Source organism: Urocitellus parryii, chromosome 9 (assembly GCF_045843805.1).
Source record: "Urocitellus parryii isolate mUroPar1 chromosome 9, mUroPar1.hap1, whole genome shotgun sequence".
NCBI classification, from domain to species: domain Eukaryota; kingdom Metazoa; phylum Chordata; class Mammalia; order Rodentia; family Sciuridae; genus Urocitellus; species Urocitellus parryii.
The window spans coordinates 136,719,327-136,737,693 of NC_135539.1; the positions used below are offsets into that span (position 1 = coordinate 136,719,327).

General features: G+C 42.0%; 1 protein-coding gene across 2 annotated transcripts in view; it reads left to right on the forward strand.

Moving 5' to 3' along the window:
* Positions 1 to 3,191: 3,191 nt before the first annotated feature.
* Positions 3,192 to 18,367, forward strand: part of Astn1 (astrotactin 1) — a 279,960-nt gene continuing 264,784 nt past the window's right edge. For both annotated transcript variants that reach the window (XM_026388461.2, XM_026388462.2), the window contains exon 1: positions 3,192 to 3,474. In XM_026388461.2, the coding sequence (XP_026244246.2) occupies positions 3,192 to 3,474 (283 nt within the window). The remainder of the gene's footprint in view (positions 3,475 to 18,367) is intronic.

Here is an 18,367-nt window from a genome sequence, read left to right on the forward strand (position 1 = left end):
AAGAGATAACAGTGCAGTGAGCCATCCGTCTAGAGGAATAAATAGTGTGGAATTTAGAAGAGTCTTCAAATTTCCAAACATCGTGTTTGAACTTTAACCTGTAGGGAAAAGAATGTCATGATGAGAACAAGATTTCATGAAGATCAACCTCGTACCTGTATAGAATTGGTTGATAGCAGGAATAGCAATGAAAGGTTTCTGTAAGATTCAAGCAGTGGCCACTGCCATTTAAATATAGGAAGTAGGGCTTCAGGAGAAAAGTCAGGATTGGAGATAATAGCTACCTTATAATGCTAAAAATAATATAAATATTATTATCTGTGGCTGGTGAAGTGGGCAGAGACCAGTGATCTCCTTTTATTGATGAAGAAACTGAAGATAAAAATGGTCCAAACTCACCTGCAAATATGGAGACTTGAACCCATGTCTGTGGTTTCACTAGATCAGGTTGCTTCAACATAAAGGCGATGACTGAGATGGGTACACACGTGGCCCGCATGATTTAAAATGCAAAGGGTCACTCTGTAGATATGGTCTCTGTGAACTGCAATCTCTACCCCCATCTCTAGATGTTTCTTTCTCAAAGAGGAGACCACATGTCATTACACCCATTCTTACAGGAATAAAGTGCCCTGGGAAAATATGCTTTTTATTTACACAGCTTTCTCCCATGACTGTTCCATAGAGAGAAAGGTATCTAAAGGCTTGAGATACCAATTTTCAACTATTTCCAGCTTGGTATAGATTTTTTAAAAGACTAGACATCAACCCCAAATAATTCACTTTCATTTTCTAACATGACTCAAGGTTCTTCAGGAAATTAGAAAGGATTTCAAAATGAGAATAAATTACATACTACTCAAAAGCAGGAGGGGTATTACTTCCCCCCATGCTTTAAATATATATATATGTGTGTGTGTGTGTGTGTGTGTGTGTGTGTGTGTAGTTGCTGAGGGGCCTTTATTTTATTTATATATGGTGTTGAGAATCAAACCCAGTGACTCACACATGCGAGGCAAGCACTCTACCACTGAGCAACACCCTAGCCTCTTCCTCCATGCTTTGACTAATGCCCAGGATAAGGAAGGCTTGTGTTTACTGAATGAATTATTGTGGTCCATAAAATCTTGTTTGGGGTCTTAGCTCCACATTAGCAGATTGATGTTTAGAGCATCTCACACATGTTAGTTTCCTTATCCATTAATGAGAGATTGGAAGTAGTAGATTGTCTGGTAGTTTCAAGCCATTTCTCACATTCTAGAATGAAGTGTGTTTTCCTGGCATTAGTCTGATTATTCAATGGCAAATCACCTTGCCTATCTATGCTTCATATCTTTTTAATTTTTTTTTATGCTAGAAAGTGTTGAAAAAAAGGAATCATGAAGTCTATGTTCTTCTTAGGAGAGGAATGAAGATGGGAAGGAATCTTAAAAGGTCATTGGCAGATACATCTTTTTTGCAGTAGTTTGCAGTGCTCATGGCAATATAGCTTTGGTTGATTTTGGGGTATGTCAAGTTTAAAAACTAAACTTATATCGAAGTACTTTTGTTTATTTTTTCATGGTAAACAGATCTTTTACTCCTTAAATGTGACCTTAAATATGGCTGATTCAACTAGATTGAACTATTCAACTATTCAACTAGATAAACCTTGTGAAATGTAATGCACACCTTTTTTATCTATTAAAGTACACACATTTATGTATGTCAATAAATTTGCAGCAGGTAGATCAAGGATGTAATTGTTTATAAAGTAGAGGTCCTCTGAAATGGGTGATGAATTAAACTCATATGTGGGAACTCCACTTAACAGTCTTTATAGCACATAGTATTTAAATCAGCATTGAAGAAATAAAGTTGGCAGGACAGACTTTTGAACAAGTTATTGGTTATCACGTGTAAGAAAGTTAAACATCACATTCCAGCATTTCCCTTTTCTACCACACAAATATCATTTTTCTACCACTGTTTTCTGCACACTGTTGGCATCTTTAAAAGGCAACATTGCCCAACTCGATTGCAGACAGATCTTCATGGGCTTTTGGTGGTATTCTTATTCCTTAGAATACTTAGGCAGGGGGCTAAATATTTACCCTGCTCTGCTCCTGATGAGTTAGGACTGACCTGGCTCACATTCAGGGGTATTCTTTTATTGCTTTTTCACTTGTTAAGGATGCTTTTCCATTTTTCTCACATATTCTCCCAGATCTGTTCTATTTTTCTGGATCCTTTAAAACCATAGTTGCAACATGTCTTTGGTCTAAGTCTGCTTCTTCTATCAACTATAGCTTTCCCAAATCATCTTTTTATTGGTTACTGTAGATAACATTTGTGACAGAAATGAAAGGAAGAGGCAAAAGTTAAAAGTGAAAGTTCTGCTCTCCTGCTTAACGGTATGAGACACATTGACTTTATTCTTTATTGTGTATCTCTATCTATCCATCTATCTCTGTCAATGTAACATTTTTTTTTTTTACTTTGCAAAGTCAATGTTAAGTAAAAATATACACATGTGCATTTATCTTAGCACTAGCTTATCCAATGGACAAATCCAACTAACATTGGGCACAAAGAGATATGGATGGGACAACCTACATGCATAAAATCACTAAGGGAATTTGCATCTAGAAAGACACCCCTCACCCCATCACCACCAACCACACACACACCTGCTCCCGGAAGCGCCCTTTAAGGTGTGTGCCTTTCCCAAGGCATTTGGATGATAATGCGACAGGGAAGAATTTGCATTGCAAAGAAGAATTTTTTAAAATGCGGTGCAGATAGTTAATAGCCGAGAGCGTGGCTCGTGCAGGGGGATGCAAAGGAGGAGGAGGCAGGAGCACTGACAGCCAGCTGGGGGCTGACCTGATTCCCTAGAATCCTCAGCTCCCTTCCTCTTCCCTCCCAGCGTCCTTTCCTTCCCTTTTTTCTCGCCCTCTCCCCCCTTTTTTCCTTTTCCCAGATAAGCTGCTCCGGGAAACAAAGAACTCGGGCTCTCCGGACAGCAGCGCTTGAACCGAGCGCTCTGCTCTGCCAGCGGCTCCTCGTTCCGGGGACCAGGGCTCCCCGGCTCTGCATCCCTCCCCAGCCTCCCCCGCCTCCCGCGCTCGCTCGCTCGCTCGCTCGCTCCCTCCCCGCTCGCTTCCTCCCCCACCATCGCAGCGCTGGGAGGAAGGCGGCTGGGGCTCAAGATGGCTTTAGCCCGGCTCTGCGCCCTGCTCGCCTGCTGCTGGGGGCCGGCGGCGGTGCTGGCCACAGCCGCCGGCGACGTGGATCCATCCAAGGAGCTGGAGTGCAAGCTCAAAAGCATCACGGTGTCGGCGCTGCCCTTCCTGCGCGAGAACGACCTGAGCATCATGCACAGCCCCTCGGCCTCCGAACCCAAGCTCCTCTTCTCGGTGCGCAACGACTTCCCGGGAGAAATGGTCGTGGTGGACGACCTGGAGAACACCGAGCTGCCCTACTTCGTGCTGGGTGAGTCCCGGGGGAGGTCGAGGCGGCCGCAGGCGCTGGACCGGCGCCCCCACCCCCCACCCCGGCTCGCTCCACACACCCACTCGCCGGCGACATCCCCTCCCCCACTCCCACCTCCCTGGATCCGCCCCACTCCCGGACCGTTCTCCACACCCACTTGCAGGCTAGCGCCTCGGTGCACCTGACTTCTCCCCAGATCCGACCTGGGTGCTGGGCCCTCGGCCTCTCCTCAGCCTCCAGCCCCAAAGGAACAGGTTCACGAGTGAAACCTTCCTCAGTCTTGCCCCTCCTGCTTTTAATTCTGGAGCACAGCCCACAGCACTTCTGGTCTGCCACAGCTCAACTCCCATAAGCCCTTCTCCTCGCTCCCTGACCACATGCTCAGCTCTTGCTTCACACCCTCTGGACACCCACAGCCACCCACAGCCATTCCCGGGGTTTTAGAGGAAGGTATTCGGTCATCACCTTGTAAGGCATGTGCAGGCCCAACTGCACCGGCTGTGCCTCTAGTCTTCAGTCCCTGACAGCCCTATGTGTCACCAGGTTGCTGACACCTTCCTTCCAAATACTCAAGTTTCTTAGAGTGTTCATCCTTGGGAGGTCCTACCTCTTTGCCTAAATGTAACAACCCCCTCACTCAGCCACCTCCACATCTCCGTGTGTCATCATAGTTCCTTGGATAAAGAAATCACCCAGCTGTGCTCTACTAAATTGGTTTCTTTGTTCCCAGAGCTGCCTTAGAGAGGCATAGACACCTGTGCACACAGAAAGACCTCCCCTGGCACGGAGGCTCCTCTTTCCTTTGTTTACATCTGTCTCTTTGGGTACCTTCCTTGTCATTTTCTTAGGCCATAGCACTCCTCAGGTACTGGAATCGCTCTATCACTTTGAATTTCCCCTCTTTATTATTATGGAGTCATAAAGCTATTGAGGTCCTGTTTCAACATCTTGCAAAGCACTACAGGTTCACAGGACTTAGTTCACCAAACCTCTCCACTTCTCCATGTGCAGATGTGTCTCTCACCCTGCTATATGTGCGCCTGTTGCGTATCTGTTTCTTTAGTGAGGCTGTATATATTCTTATTTCGCCCAGGAGAGAATTCAGAGAAAACCACAAACCACAACTCAGTCTCTAGATCCAAGGTGGTAAGGAAGAAAGAAAGAAAAAAAGGAGAAAGAAAGAGAGAGAGAGAGAGAAAGAGGGTGATTCCAGGACACTGTCACATCTACTTAATGCCCTACCTGCTCAACAGGGACATGGCTTCCTGACAGCCCTATGTAGGTTGGAGCCACATGGCAAACTCTTGTCTCTCTCTGGTTCCCCCTTCACAGGAGATAGTAAAAACATTAGCAAGTGGGTGAGAAAACCCTTACTCCCAACTCCCATGGAAAAGTAATTTAAAAAATTGCCTGGTCCTTTGAAAAGTTGGCTTACAGTTCCTGGAGTGCACCTCCATTGAATCATGCAGCCCAACCTACACTCTTGATAGGATTATTTATTTTTACATTAAAAACATCAATAACATAATAAAAACTGGGGGCTGTATGAGAATGGGAACGTTGTGGATATGGTACTCATTACCATGTACGATTGCTGGGTTATTCAGAGGATGTAAATGTTGTGTGGAAGTCATGCTGATGTCCAAGTACAGTCTATTCATCATCACATATAGAATGAGTATGGAGAATTATGTGTTTCTAAAAGGGTTCTTTTGGGTTCTGCATGCAAGTGCATATTGTGCAAAAAGAAGGGCATGTGTAGATGAAAAGAGGGAGATTTGACTACCAGGTATTCAAAATTCCACTTTCTTTTTTTTTGCAGAATCCTAATGCTGGGACTGAATATCTTGATAAGCCTACCAGGATTCGATAGGCACTTTAGAAGCTCAGAGTTAAAGAATGGCTTTTCTGCACTTCTGTGCAAAGCTGCCCACTGCAGCACCCTGTTTGGGTTGCTATGGTAACCTAGCTGCAAGTTGGCATTTGCACATAGGCAACAGCACAGTTCTCTCACTTCAGGGCCAGGTGCACTTTTTAAATGCATCAATTGTCCCCTCCCCTCCTCACTAATGAGGTGTGCTAGAATTAGCAATATGCTGGTACCTATTAACCCTTGTGGCCCAATATTCCAAAGGGGAGCAAGGATAACTCTCAGCTTCATTGGTGGAGCCAAACTGGGCAGAAAGGGGGAAGAGTCCAAGTTCATGGAGGGCAGACTCAGTTAACTCCTGTGGTCCTGGATCCTGTCAATCATGGCCAACACAAAGGGCTGTAGTGACTGCAGCTCTTCACTTCCTCTCTCCCATGTGCTTACGCCATGCCTGGAGAAATCTGAATCGGTCACACCCAGGAATTTATTAAGCATGAACTTGCTTAGCTCTCTTAGGCACTAAGACAAGAAAATTAAAAAAATAAAAAGCTCCCACCTTCAGGTCCTCTCACTGGAGACACCCCATGCCTGCTAGAGCTGGATGGTACATGATTGTGTAGTATGGATGTTAAGAAGTCTAGGAATGCTGAGGAAGGAGATGCTTCCATAATAAGTTTGTGTCTCCATAGAAGATGCGAACTTGTCCAAAGGCTACCCCTTTGGGTGGGGGGAAAAATGAATACAGACAGCAAAAGCAAGCTTTGGCCTCCCTTTGTTTCCAGGATCAAGGCCCATCACTTCAATGAGGCAAAGTTTTTCTCAAAAGTTGTATTGCAGTTGACTTTTCACACTTCATATTCCTCCAAGTCTGCCAAGGCTTTCCAGAACTCTTTCGAATCTTTGCATGTATTAATTCCTCTGCAAAGAAGGCTCCTTGTCTCTTCCTTACCTGGTGGCCATCCATTCTTCCTTCTGAACTCTGCACTCAGGTCACCGCTCCACGAAGCCTTCCCTTCCCTCCAAAGGTGGTCTTAGTCCTCCCCACTTTTGTGATCTTTACATGGATTAAAATGCAAAGCAAATGAATGAAATTAAAGGAAGGCTGGATTTGGCTTGGACTAGGAGAGGTGAAGATTTGAGGTCATGTTGGGAATGAATCTGAGCATGGAACTTGCATGCCTGTGACATAGTGTGGAGAGTGCTGGGCTGGGAAAGTGGTGGGAACCATGCCTGGTCCTGGAGAGGGGGCGTGGGTGTCCAGGCCCTCAGCCTTGTTACTTTGGCTTGTAGGATAATCCCAGGCGTGTGTGGGGGAGACCATGTCTCCTCTTCTTTGAGGTGGGTTTGTAAATTGTGGTGCAAGGGACATATGTGACTTTCAGATATGGGTTTTTTTTGGGGGGGTGGGGTGGGGGGAGAGGGGTTACACATAGTTTTGAGTTGGAGTATGTTTATGTAGGGAATGTCATCTTTCCCACAAATCCTAATTGTACTGTGTCTGACCCTTTTCTTTATGGTACTTATCTGACAACTCTAAGCTGGATAATCTAAACACACATTTCAAGATGTGCTATAAAAATCTCCAAAGTATTGGAAAATAACTGCGGTTTCTAATTTTAAATACTTAGCTATCTAAGTCTTAGTATCCTCTCAGAAGTTTTTAAAGGCTTGACAGATTCATCAACTGAAGTTTCATACCTCAGCTTTCACAACAGTGGAAACTCCTATTTTGGAGGTATATTTGATTTTGAGACAATGAGTGACCCTGAAGTGGGGCCTCCAGATATTCTGTGCTGTGAACACAATGTATTTGTCAGTCTTGTTGCTATTTGAAGGGGACACCTTTCTGTTTCATACCCAACTATTGAGCTTTTGCATGCGTGAAACTCGGTGAAGAAAGCCATTTCTCTTGTGCCTGGGAGTTTTGCTTTAGCGGTCATAGCTTTTGATTGAACAAAGCATTCCTGAAGATAAATCAATCAGTCTGCAGAGATGTAGTAAGTTCCCACATGCACAGTGCTGTTTGAAGTATCTGCAGCAGTCCAGTGTGGTGGTTTAGAGCACGGGCTATGAAGACAGATCTGGTGTCAACTCCTGGCTTGCCACCTGTTCCAACAGTGGAGGAAAGAGCAGATCAGGGAGGGTAAATGAATTACTCAGGGTCACTTAGCTAGCAAATGATGGATCTATCACTGGAACTCAGGTCAATATCAAGTTGAGCCCTTTCTCTTAGCTACCGTTTTATATGCCTTAAAATTTCTCAAAAATTGTTTTGTTTCATAGTTGAATAAAAGGAGTCCTGGAATGGTTAGATAGGGAAAAGAGTCCCTTATGGTGTCTATGCAAATACCTCTTGGCTCTCCTTGCCCATCCAGGGATTTCTCACACAAGCCTTAATGTGGAAGGTGATGTTATCAAAGAGTATGTCACACAGTAAGTATATTTGCTTAAGAAGAGTGGGTAGCCGGGGGACTGGGGCTGTGGCTCAGTGGTAGAGCTCTTGCTTTTCAAGTGTGAGGCTCTGGGTTGGATCCTCAGCACCACATAAAAATTAATAAACAAAGATATTGTGTCCATCTACAACTAAAAGAATATTTTAAAAAATTTAAAAAAGAAGAGTGGGGGTATTCTTATTTCATAATTACCAAGCTTTGGGTAGTCATGTCTCCATGTTCCTTGGTGGTATATTGTGACACCCAGGGAGGTGACGAATAAGCTAATGTGCACAGGAGGAAGATCACATGTTCAGTGCTCTTCTGAGAAGGGCCTTCCGGAAATGCAAACTGAGAGCACCAGAGGGTAGGATCACAGAGCCATCCAGAGGCCATGCATGTCCAAGGCCCCTGATCTTTTCTTTTCTTTGAATTTTAAAACTTTTTTTTATTACTGAAAAGTAAAAATTATACTTATTTATTTATTAAGAATACATTAAGTAATAAGATTCAAAAGAAAAGCAAACTCTAAAATTTTACAAGGTATTATCTCCTTATAATATAGAGAGCTCCTACAAGTAAAAAAAAAATTAAAAATAAACAACTTGGTAGAAAAGTGGCAAAGGATGTAAAGTACCTATTCATATCAAGAAAAACTGTAAATGTCTAATAAACATGAAATTTGAGATTGAACCTCACTGGTAAAGTAATGACTAATTATAAAATCAACATGATACCTGTCAGGGACTGCATGTTTGTGACTTTCAAAAATCCATATGTTGAAACTCTAATCCCCAGCGGGATGGTATTTCATGGTAGGAAAGCCCTTGATCTTTGTGCTAGAGAGTCCTGTGCTTGGAAGCCACTGCCAGAGATCAGTGAGCTGCTTGAGTAGCAGTGATTGAGCTTTTCCATTGCCTCCAGGTGTAAGATTGGACATCCTGTTTTACTTACAGGTGAGCTTTAGACGAACAGGAAGCAACTAAAATGCCTAAATATCTCTAACTGCTTTTCACCCATCTTCCTCTCCGAGGAAAGATACCATTTGGGGGAAACGTTGAAATTTATATCTTTTTTGCTCTCCATTATAGTTGAGCCTTCTAGATTAGCAGTGAAAAAATTTGCATAGCATGGCAGCCCCACCCAGGACATTCTAGAATGAATATAGCAATCTGAAGGTAGGGGTGCAGCACTTACATACCTCTCACTAGCAGAATATACTCATTTATAGCATTGAGAGGGTCGTTATTTACCGTTTCTCTATAGAAATGTAGATTTTTATGTCAAAGGAATTTTTGAATGCAGAAGTGATGAATTTTACAACACATCACATGCTCTTCTAGATGTGCTGATATGCCTTGAATTCAAGTCATTGCAGTTTTTGAAGAAAAAATAAAGCACAAGTTTAATTTTTTTTCTCTTTGGAGGCAAGATTGAGATCTTGTATGTATGTATATTCCTTAAATGTTCGTTCCTTCCTTCCTTCCTTCCTTCCTTCCTTCCTTCCTTCCTTCCTTCCTTCCTAGCTCTTGGAATGCAATTAAACATAAAAGGTTAGTAGTTTCTCAAATTAAGGCCAGTACAGAATTGGCAAACTTTTCTGCAGGGTCATGCCAAGCTTTTATTTCTTCACTTTTATACCAAGTTCAAATATATGCACACGGATACCAAAGACAGCTCTATTTTGAGCAAGCTAATTCCCAGGACAAGTTAAAGCCTATGGCAATTTTGAATGTACTACCGTTTGGCCTCTATCACCATTTTATTTTTATTACAAATATGAAATGACAAATAATTTTGTTTTTAAATCACACATACTTTAAAACTTTGAGGAAAACAAAACAAGACAAAACAAAATATCTCTGTGGATCTCCAGAAGGTTTCCAAGGAACAAGATTCAGAAAACTTAAATTGCTACTAATGGTCATCTAAAGGGATATGACAACTTTTGGAAAAGTAGGATTGAAAACGTGCATGCCTGATGACAGACCAGTTCACCTCTAGCTGGCTGTTTATCGCACAAATGTTTTACAGGTATACATAAGAAGGTGGTGTCCCTGCTGGTAATTGCAAAACCTGGAAGTAGCCATTAATAGGAGGCTGGGAGTAGGCAAGATGATGCCTTTGCTAGTGCCAATATGTGTAAATCTCACAACTGTAATGATGAGTGAAAGTAAGCACATCACTGAAAAATACATAAAGTCAAATGTATTCATACAAATTCAAAGCAACATATTGTTTAAGGATATAAGTGCTAAAATGTTTGTGAAAAGCAGGGAGGAAAGGGGAGACAAATGTGATGTGGAAAAGGGGGGAAAGGGGGCTCCAGAGAGCCTGGCAGCTCTTGCTTTTTTGTTCTCCCCTTTTAAATGATACACTCAATTAGAACTATTTTAGATATGTGGGAACATTGGTATAATAGTACACATAATAGTACAGAGAGTTCCCACCACTCCATACCAGGGTTCTCTTATTCACATTACCATGGTGCATTGGTTACAATTGAAGAACCACTGCTGACACATTGTTATTAATGAAAGTTGGGTGTCACTTTGATTTCCTTGGTTTTTGATCGATATCCTTGTCATGGTTTAGATGTGATTTTCCCAAAAGCTCACATGTGAGACAATGCAAGAAGGTTTGGAAGAGAAATGATGGGGTTCCAGCCTTAACCTAGTCAGTGAATTACTCCCTCTTGGGATTAACTGAGCGGTAGGCAGCTGGGGTGTGGCTGGAGGAAGGGCTTCATTGGGAGCATGGCTTTGGGGTATATATTTGTATCTGGCAAGTGGCTCCTCTCTGGCTGCTTCCTGATCACCATGTGAGCTGGTTCCCTGGGCCACACTCTTCCACCACCATGTTCTCCCTCACCTTGAGTCCTGAGGAATGGAGCTGTCTTTCTGTGGACCAAGATGACGGAAACCATGAGCCCTCAAACGTTTCCTCCCCTAAAATTGTTCTGGTCAGATCTTTTACTTACAGCAGTGAAAAAGCTGACTACCACAATCTTCTTTCTGTTCCCAGACTCTGCCCAGGACACCACATTTCATTTAGTTATCATGACCCCCTTAGCTATTCTTGGCTGTGACCCTATCTCCAAGCTGTTTTTGCTGACTTGGACGGTTTGAAGAATACTGGTCAGGTCTTTTATAGACATTCCTCAAACAGGATTTGTCTAGTGTCCTTCTGATGATTAGACTAGATCCAGTTTAGGGGTGTGGCTTTGGGGTATGTATTTGTCATTTTATAAGCTGTCATTTTATTACATCACATCAAGAATATATGTACCTGGCTGGCCGTGATCGCCATTGACCTTGATCACCTGGTCAGGGTGGTGTAGGGGAACTTTCTCCACTGTTGCTTTTCTCCTGGTTTCCATTCTGGCAGAATTCACTTCACAAACCATGTTAAAGAAATGGGGAGTTATGATTCACCGTTTTGTAGGCTGAGAACATAAATTATTTTGAATTATTCTATGTGAGGGAATTTTCTCTTTATTTATTTCATCATTTGTTCACATCAAATGGACTCATAAATATTTATTTTTTACTACTTTATTGATTTTATTGCTCAAATTGCTTGTTCCAGCTTGGGCTAATGGAACTTCTTCCAGTTGGCTCTCGTGAGTCTGTGGCACTGCCCTGTCAGTGTGGATTTTCGTTCAGTTCTGTTTTTGCTTTTCGAGCACCTTCTTACTTGGTCACTGTAAGCTGGCACAGGCTCATCCTCTCTGTTTCCTGCCTGCATGTAGCATTACCTGTTTCTCCAGAAACCCTGATTGGTTTTAATGGAGAATGGTGTTGGAAACCAAGATGTAGGCCTTAGATGTGCTCGTCTGTGCTGGGATGCCACTGCTTTCATCCCTCTCAGCGGAGAGAGCCAGGAAATAGACACAGGTACACTAACTCATTCATATACACACATTCATCAGTATTTCTATATCTATTTACCTATCTGTCTTGAGCTAAACATGAGTTCATGTTGTTATCTCCAGCTTTAAAAAAATTTTTTTTAAATTAGTTAACATGACAGTAAAATGACATTGACATATAATGCATTGAACCAGATGGGATATAATTTCTCATTTTTCTGAGTGTACAGGTTGCAGAATCACATTGGTGATGCATTCACATATTATCTCCAGCTTTAATCCATTATCTAATTATCATTATTTCAACTTTAACTATCATGCTCTGATCCATTATCTAATCCATGGATGATGCTACCCTCCTCCCCTTGCTTAGCCCACTCCAACAATGGTTCCAACCATCTGCCATCCATTTATTTAATTTTCCCATTCCACGCTGCCTTGATAGCAGTATTAGGATTGTTTTCCCATACCCCTGTGGAGAACAACTTATCAGACTACAGACTCATGTATGGTTTCACTTGCTTTAGTCTTAAAGGCTACTCATTTCCAAATTTACTTAGGTCAGCACTTTCCCTACTCATCTCCTTCAGTGAGACTGTAATACATTGTATAGTGTCTGTGTTTTGTCACATTCTGCATTCCATTCTGGGGTCCCTCGACCTCCTAAATGATTTAGTTTGCAGGCCTTAAGGTTGAGTCTTTGTACTTTAAAGTGACATGAGTTTTGACGAGTGTACACTGCAATATATCCACAGTTAAAGTTATAGAGTAGTTTAAATGCCTTTCAAAGTTCCCTGCCCTTCATCACTCACAGACCTGATAAGCATTGCTCTTGTCTGCCACTGTGGCTTTGCCTATTCCAGAATGCCATGTAGTTGGACGCCATGATTTGCAGCCTCTTCAGACTTGCCTTTTTCTCTTTGTTTATCTTTTCTTGGTTGCTTGGTAGCTCATTGCTTTTTACTGCTGAATAATATTCCATTATATACATACACCCCCATTTGTTTATCCATTTACCTACTGAAGAATATGTTAATTTTTTTCCCATTTTGAACGATTATTAGCATAAGCACTGTAAATATTAACACACAACATTTTTCTTTTTGTTGGGGTTGTTGCTTTAAATATTTCTTTGGGAGAGAATATACCATGCTTCTACTCAATTTAAAGAAACAGTTTTCCAGTCCAGACATCTTCTATTGTTTTACATCCATTCTGCCATGAATTCATGGGCAATAGCTTTCAGCAGCTCTGACTCTATTCATTGATTCTTACAGAGTATACTTCTCTGGGCTGAGCAGGCTGGAGCTTCAGCTGAACCCGGGCACATTTCTTTTTGTTTTCTTGCTTTTTCTTTTCATTTTTCTACATATATCTCAGGAGGCTATTTCAGCTTCTGGAGGGCTTAATATGCGCAATGATTCTTAATTCTCTTGGCAAGCATCTTCTTAAACAAGAATCTTAACTTGTTTGCACACGGCACACCAGCAGTGTGCTGGGTGACTCTGTAGACTCTTCCATTTTGCCTGGTAACATTTCTGTGGTGCACTCCTTTCTCAACAGGACCCGTCCCTCTGACTTCGGCAATATCACCTTTCTTGTAGGTCAGGAGGTATGTGGCCCAAGAAATAAATCCATATTTTCTAAAAGGCCCCAAAATATTGGGTCTTTGAAATATTGAGAACTTCCTTTCCTTCCCTTTGTGTTGGTCACTTGGGAAGATGGTGGTGGCTCGGGATGAAAGCTGAATACAGGTTTTTGTGTGCTTCTTTCCTTCCTTCTTTCCTTATTTATTGGGATCTCTGTGCATAGAATTGAGATAGTCATATTCCTCAGCTCGTAACACATGTTATCAGAGGTCTGTGAGAGCTTCTCTTCTTCCAGAGGTTTCGTCATTTGTGTGTTTTTTAGCCTTTTATCTCTAATTTTAATTCCCACCTAACCTTCCCCATAGCAAGACTTGTCATTTAGCTATATTTATCCTTCTTTTCTCACAAAATGTGAATAGCTTATGTTCATGTATTTTTAATTTTAGTAAACAGAGATGTGCTATCACGTCACTGGATCCTTGCTTTCTCCACTCTGCACGGTTCAGTACAGCTTTCTACTGTCCTACACCTGCGTCATCTAGTATGGCAGTTCCTGGGCAGTGTGGCTCTTGAGAACTTGAAATGGAGCTAGTCCATCAGAGGAACTGAATTTTTAATACAAAATTTTAATTAGTAGACTCCTAAATAGCCTCATATGGCTACTGACTACCACAGTGAACTGTCTGAACACTTGCTTCATTGCTGAAGGTGTGCAGGACCTCACAGGTCTGGCCATTGATTCTGAGTGCTATAGAGCACCCCATCATAGGCTTCTACCACCTTGGACCAGTCCCCTTCATGATGGACACCTAGGTCGGCTCTCGTTCCCATCACTGTAAATAATGCTGCAGTTATCATCTTTGTGCATATTTCCTTAAGAAATTCTTGAGAAGTGTTTTCTGGGATGTATCCATTGAATATCAATGGATATTGGATATCAATGGAGTCAGAAGCAGAATCTCTGGTTCTTAAAGACGGTGTATGCTTAGTTTGGCTAATGCTGCCAAATTGTGCTCAGATGGCTGTACCAATCTGCACTCTTGTCAGTAACATGTGACGATTCCTATATTCCTGGACACCCATGAACATTTGGCATTGTGCCGTTTTCTGATATTTTTCAGTCCAATGAATCTAGAATGATATCTCATCACTCTTCCATTTTAAATTTTTAGGAACCCATTACATACTAGGATGATGATCTCTTTAACTATATGAGTTGCAAATACAATTTTTTTTGATTATTATATGTTTCTTGTCCTTGCTTATGATTTTGTTTGCGTGTTTGGTTTCTGAAATGCTCTGAATTTTTTGTAATTAAAGATATTAATTCTTTTTTTGGGGGGGGGCTTCTATTCCCTAAAACTTAGTTGAGAAATTCTTCCCTACTTTATAATTATAAAAGGATTCCTCAATTTTTCTTCTAATATTCTAATAGTTTTATTCTTCACATTTAAATATTTGATATATTTTGAATTTACTCTGGTATGATACAGAATCATATACAACCTTATCCAGATGGGCTATATGTAGTATTGACTTTAGGTGTTCACATGGTTACTCAACTGTCTTGTGCCACTTATTAAATAGTCTGTGGCTTCCCCTCTGATTTGAGATGTTACCTTCATCACATATACAAAATGTCATAATACATTTAGGTTTGTTTCTGAACTTGGGTTAACATCAATAAAAGTTATCATATTCAAGAAGAATCGATTGTTTAATTTTGTTGTAAGGAAAATATTAAATTTAAATGTCTTTTTAGTATCTATAGTGAGAATGATATGACTTTTCTCCTTACATTTATTAAAGTACTGAGTTATGAAAATACATTGCCTAATATTGAACCATCCTAGCATTCCTTGAACAAAGCTAACTTGATAGTAATGAATTACTTCATTAGCACATTAGCATGCTGTTGGAGTCTGTTCATTAATATTTTATTAAGAATACCTCTATTCCTAAGTGAGGTTAATTTGAGGTCATCTTATTGTGCGTGTATAATGTTTGTCAGGATTTAGTATGAATTTATTTATGTTTATTTCATAAAAATCCTGTTCAAGTTTCTTTCTTTCTTTGTGCTGGAACAATTTAGATAGCATTGAAATGGCCTATCCTGCCCACAATCTTAACCACTCTATTTAATCAGTGTGGTGATTATAATGATTGAGTTAAGATTTGGCAACTCTGTAAAATAATGAACAGCTAAGTCAGTCAGAGTAGTACCAAATTCTTTCCAGAAAAAGTGGTCTAGGCTGAGATTCAGAGGATGTTTGTCTAGGTGAGTAATTATTAGCTATAACCTCATGACAGGAAGTAGAAAAAGTGAAGACCAAAATAGGTCAGTACGGAAATATTTAGGATCCTCTTAAATATTTGGCACTCATCAGTTAAAAACAGATCATCTTTGGTTGAGAGGACGTGAAATTAAACATGGATGGCAAAGCAGTACCCAGTGAAGTTCTTCATTGCCAGCGTCTAAGTGTGAATCTGCCACGTGACTGAGCCCCTGCAGGTACCGTTTTTAATGCAATCCATGTGCACAGAGCATTCATTCCTTGGAGTGTGCAGTGGACCGAGGGCTTCAGATTATCCCGTTTTCCCTAGTTATCTACTTTTTATCCAAACGTGAATTCTGAGAATCAAAATGCGGTCTTACTCAGTTTTCTGTATAAGAAGGTCATCCTGCGCCTTGACCTTATTTTCTTTCTGATGTCCCCTCTCTTGTCCTTCCTGATATTCCCTGGATGGGTTTTTTCAGTTTAGCACCACTTAGGGTCAGAACCTGGCAGGGTGCAGTGGTAAGGAGTGGCCACGTTATTGATAAGTTCTCTCTGCCTGTGTTCCCAGAATGCTTCCCAAGCACCTGGAAGAGACGGACATTCCCTTTCTCTCCAGTGCTGCATCTGTGGCTACTTCTATACCATACGTCATTAGCCTCAGGACCGTGAACAGGCTCCATTGAATATCAAATTTGTGTGTAAATGCAATTCTTAGAGAGGGGTCTGTTTTAAAATAGATTTTTGGAACGGAACTGGAAGTGGGATAGAGGTGAGCTTTCTGGAGCAAAGCGGCCTTTAAAAAGCGACTTAAAGGAGAAAAGCTGCTTCTCCCTCAGGTGACAGTTCAGAGCAAGGGGTTCCATGTGGTAGGACACTCTCCTGCTCTCCCCTCCCTCCACTGATAGAAACCCAGGGCCCTTCTGTCTTGTTGCTCTTCATCCCACGGGTAGCAAAGTGGGGCATGAGAGGGTGCACGTTTCAGCTTCTAGGAAGGGGAGAGCAGATGTCCAGGGAGACAGCTTTATTTTTAAGGAAGTGAGGGAAACGTGGCACACATTCTTCCCACTTCCATACTGTTTTAGTCAGTTTTGTTTTTTCCCTGCTGCTGTGACTAAAAGACCCAACCAGAACAACTGTAGGGGAGGAAATCTTTATTGGAGGGCTCACGGTTTCAGAGGTCTAAGTCAATAGAAGGCTGGCTCCATTCCTGGGGGCTGGAAGAGAGGCAGAACTTCCTGGTGAAAGAGTGTGATGGAGGGAAGCTGCTCACTGTGGTGATCAGGAAGCCAAGAGAGACTCCACTTGCCAAGTACAATACATGCCCCAAAGCTATGCCCCCAATGCCCTACCTTACCCGCCTTCAGTTACCACCCAGTTAATCCCATCAGGCGATTGATGGATGACTGATTGGGTTAAGTCTCATAATCCAATCATTTCTCCTCCAACTTGCTTGCATTGTCTCACACGTGAGCTTCTGGGGGACACCTCAAATCCAAACCACAACACACACCATTGGTGAGGACTTTACTACCTGAACCAAATCCCAGCAAATGACCCTGGGGAAGGCAGTCTTAACTGAGTGGCCACTTGCTGAAATTAAATTCAAGAGAAAGAAGGAAAGGAAGGAAGCAAAAAAGAAAGAAAAGAATAGTTTTTGGTTTGTTTATTTTTTTTTGAAAAATTGCACTCCTTATAATAAAGATTCCCTCAAAATAAAGAGCATCCTTTCACACATACAGTTCTACTCTACTTCCAGAAACACCCCTGTTCCTTTTTGGAAGTGTACATCCTCGCTGCTGTCACCCTCTGCCCCTCCTCATTGCCTCCCCTCCCAGCTGCCAGGCCACTCTCCGTGTGCTGGGTGCTGCCCGGGTCTTTCTCTCTGTCCCATCCTCTGCCTTTGCCCAGAACACATTCCATTTAACCATGGTGACCCAGGTCAACAAACGTTTCCTTCAAGGGCAAGATGATCAACATTGTAGTCCTCTTAGGCCACCTGGTCTCTGTTGTAACTACTCAGCAGACCCTGATAGTGGAAAGGCAGCCCTAGAGATTTGCCAAGGAATGCATTTAGCAGCATTCCACCTAAAACTGTACAAGAGCGGGAAGCGACCCTTGGACCACAGTTTGCCAAGCCTTGATGTGGACAGTACACCCCACTTCCTGCTTTATCATGCCTTCACTCCCACAGCCCCACCTTCAGAGCGCCATGTTGCTTACCTGTGACCACATTAATGCCCCCCCCCTCATTCCCGAATGTTGTCCGGCCCTGAAAGTGACCCTACTCACGCACACTTCCTTCTCCTGGCTCTCCTGGGCCCCTGCTCTCACGGGGCCTGATACTCAGTCCTTGTAAACTCAGGAACCTTTTGTATTCCACGACTATTAGAAAGTCTGGTCCCTCATCCTTTTCCTGGCCTGCCTTCTCCGTTTTATTGCTTCTTGGAACTGTGTGGCATCTCCCAGTCAGATGTCCAGATGTGGATCAATTCCCCAAACCTACCTGCCTTACTTTTATCTCCAGACTGAATGCTGCAATTTGTGTATCAATATTTCTATCTGTGTAGATTTGAGTTACTATAATTATCTGCGTTCTAATCCCAGTTTGGTCCTGAAAGTTGCTTATTAATTTTTTATTGACCCTGATGAACTTCTCCTCACATCCCGAAGTGACTATTTCAAAACTTTAGTAAGATGGTTAAGTTTTCAACTTAATTCGCATGTCCTTACAGTTACCATAAAACCTTGCCTTCTACTTAAAAACTGAGGCTGTGAATTACCTCTAATTTTTGTGCATCTTCATTTGACCCCCACAAATTTATAGACTCAACTTTCATTCTTACTTTTTCACC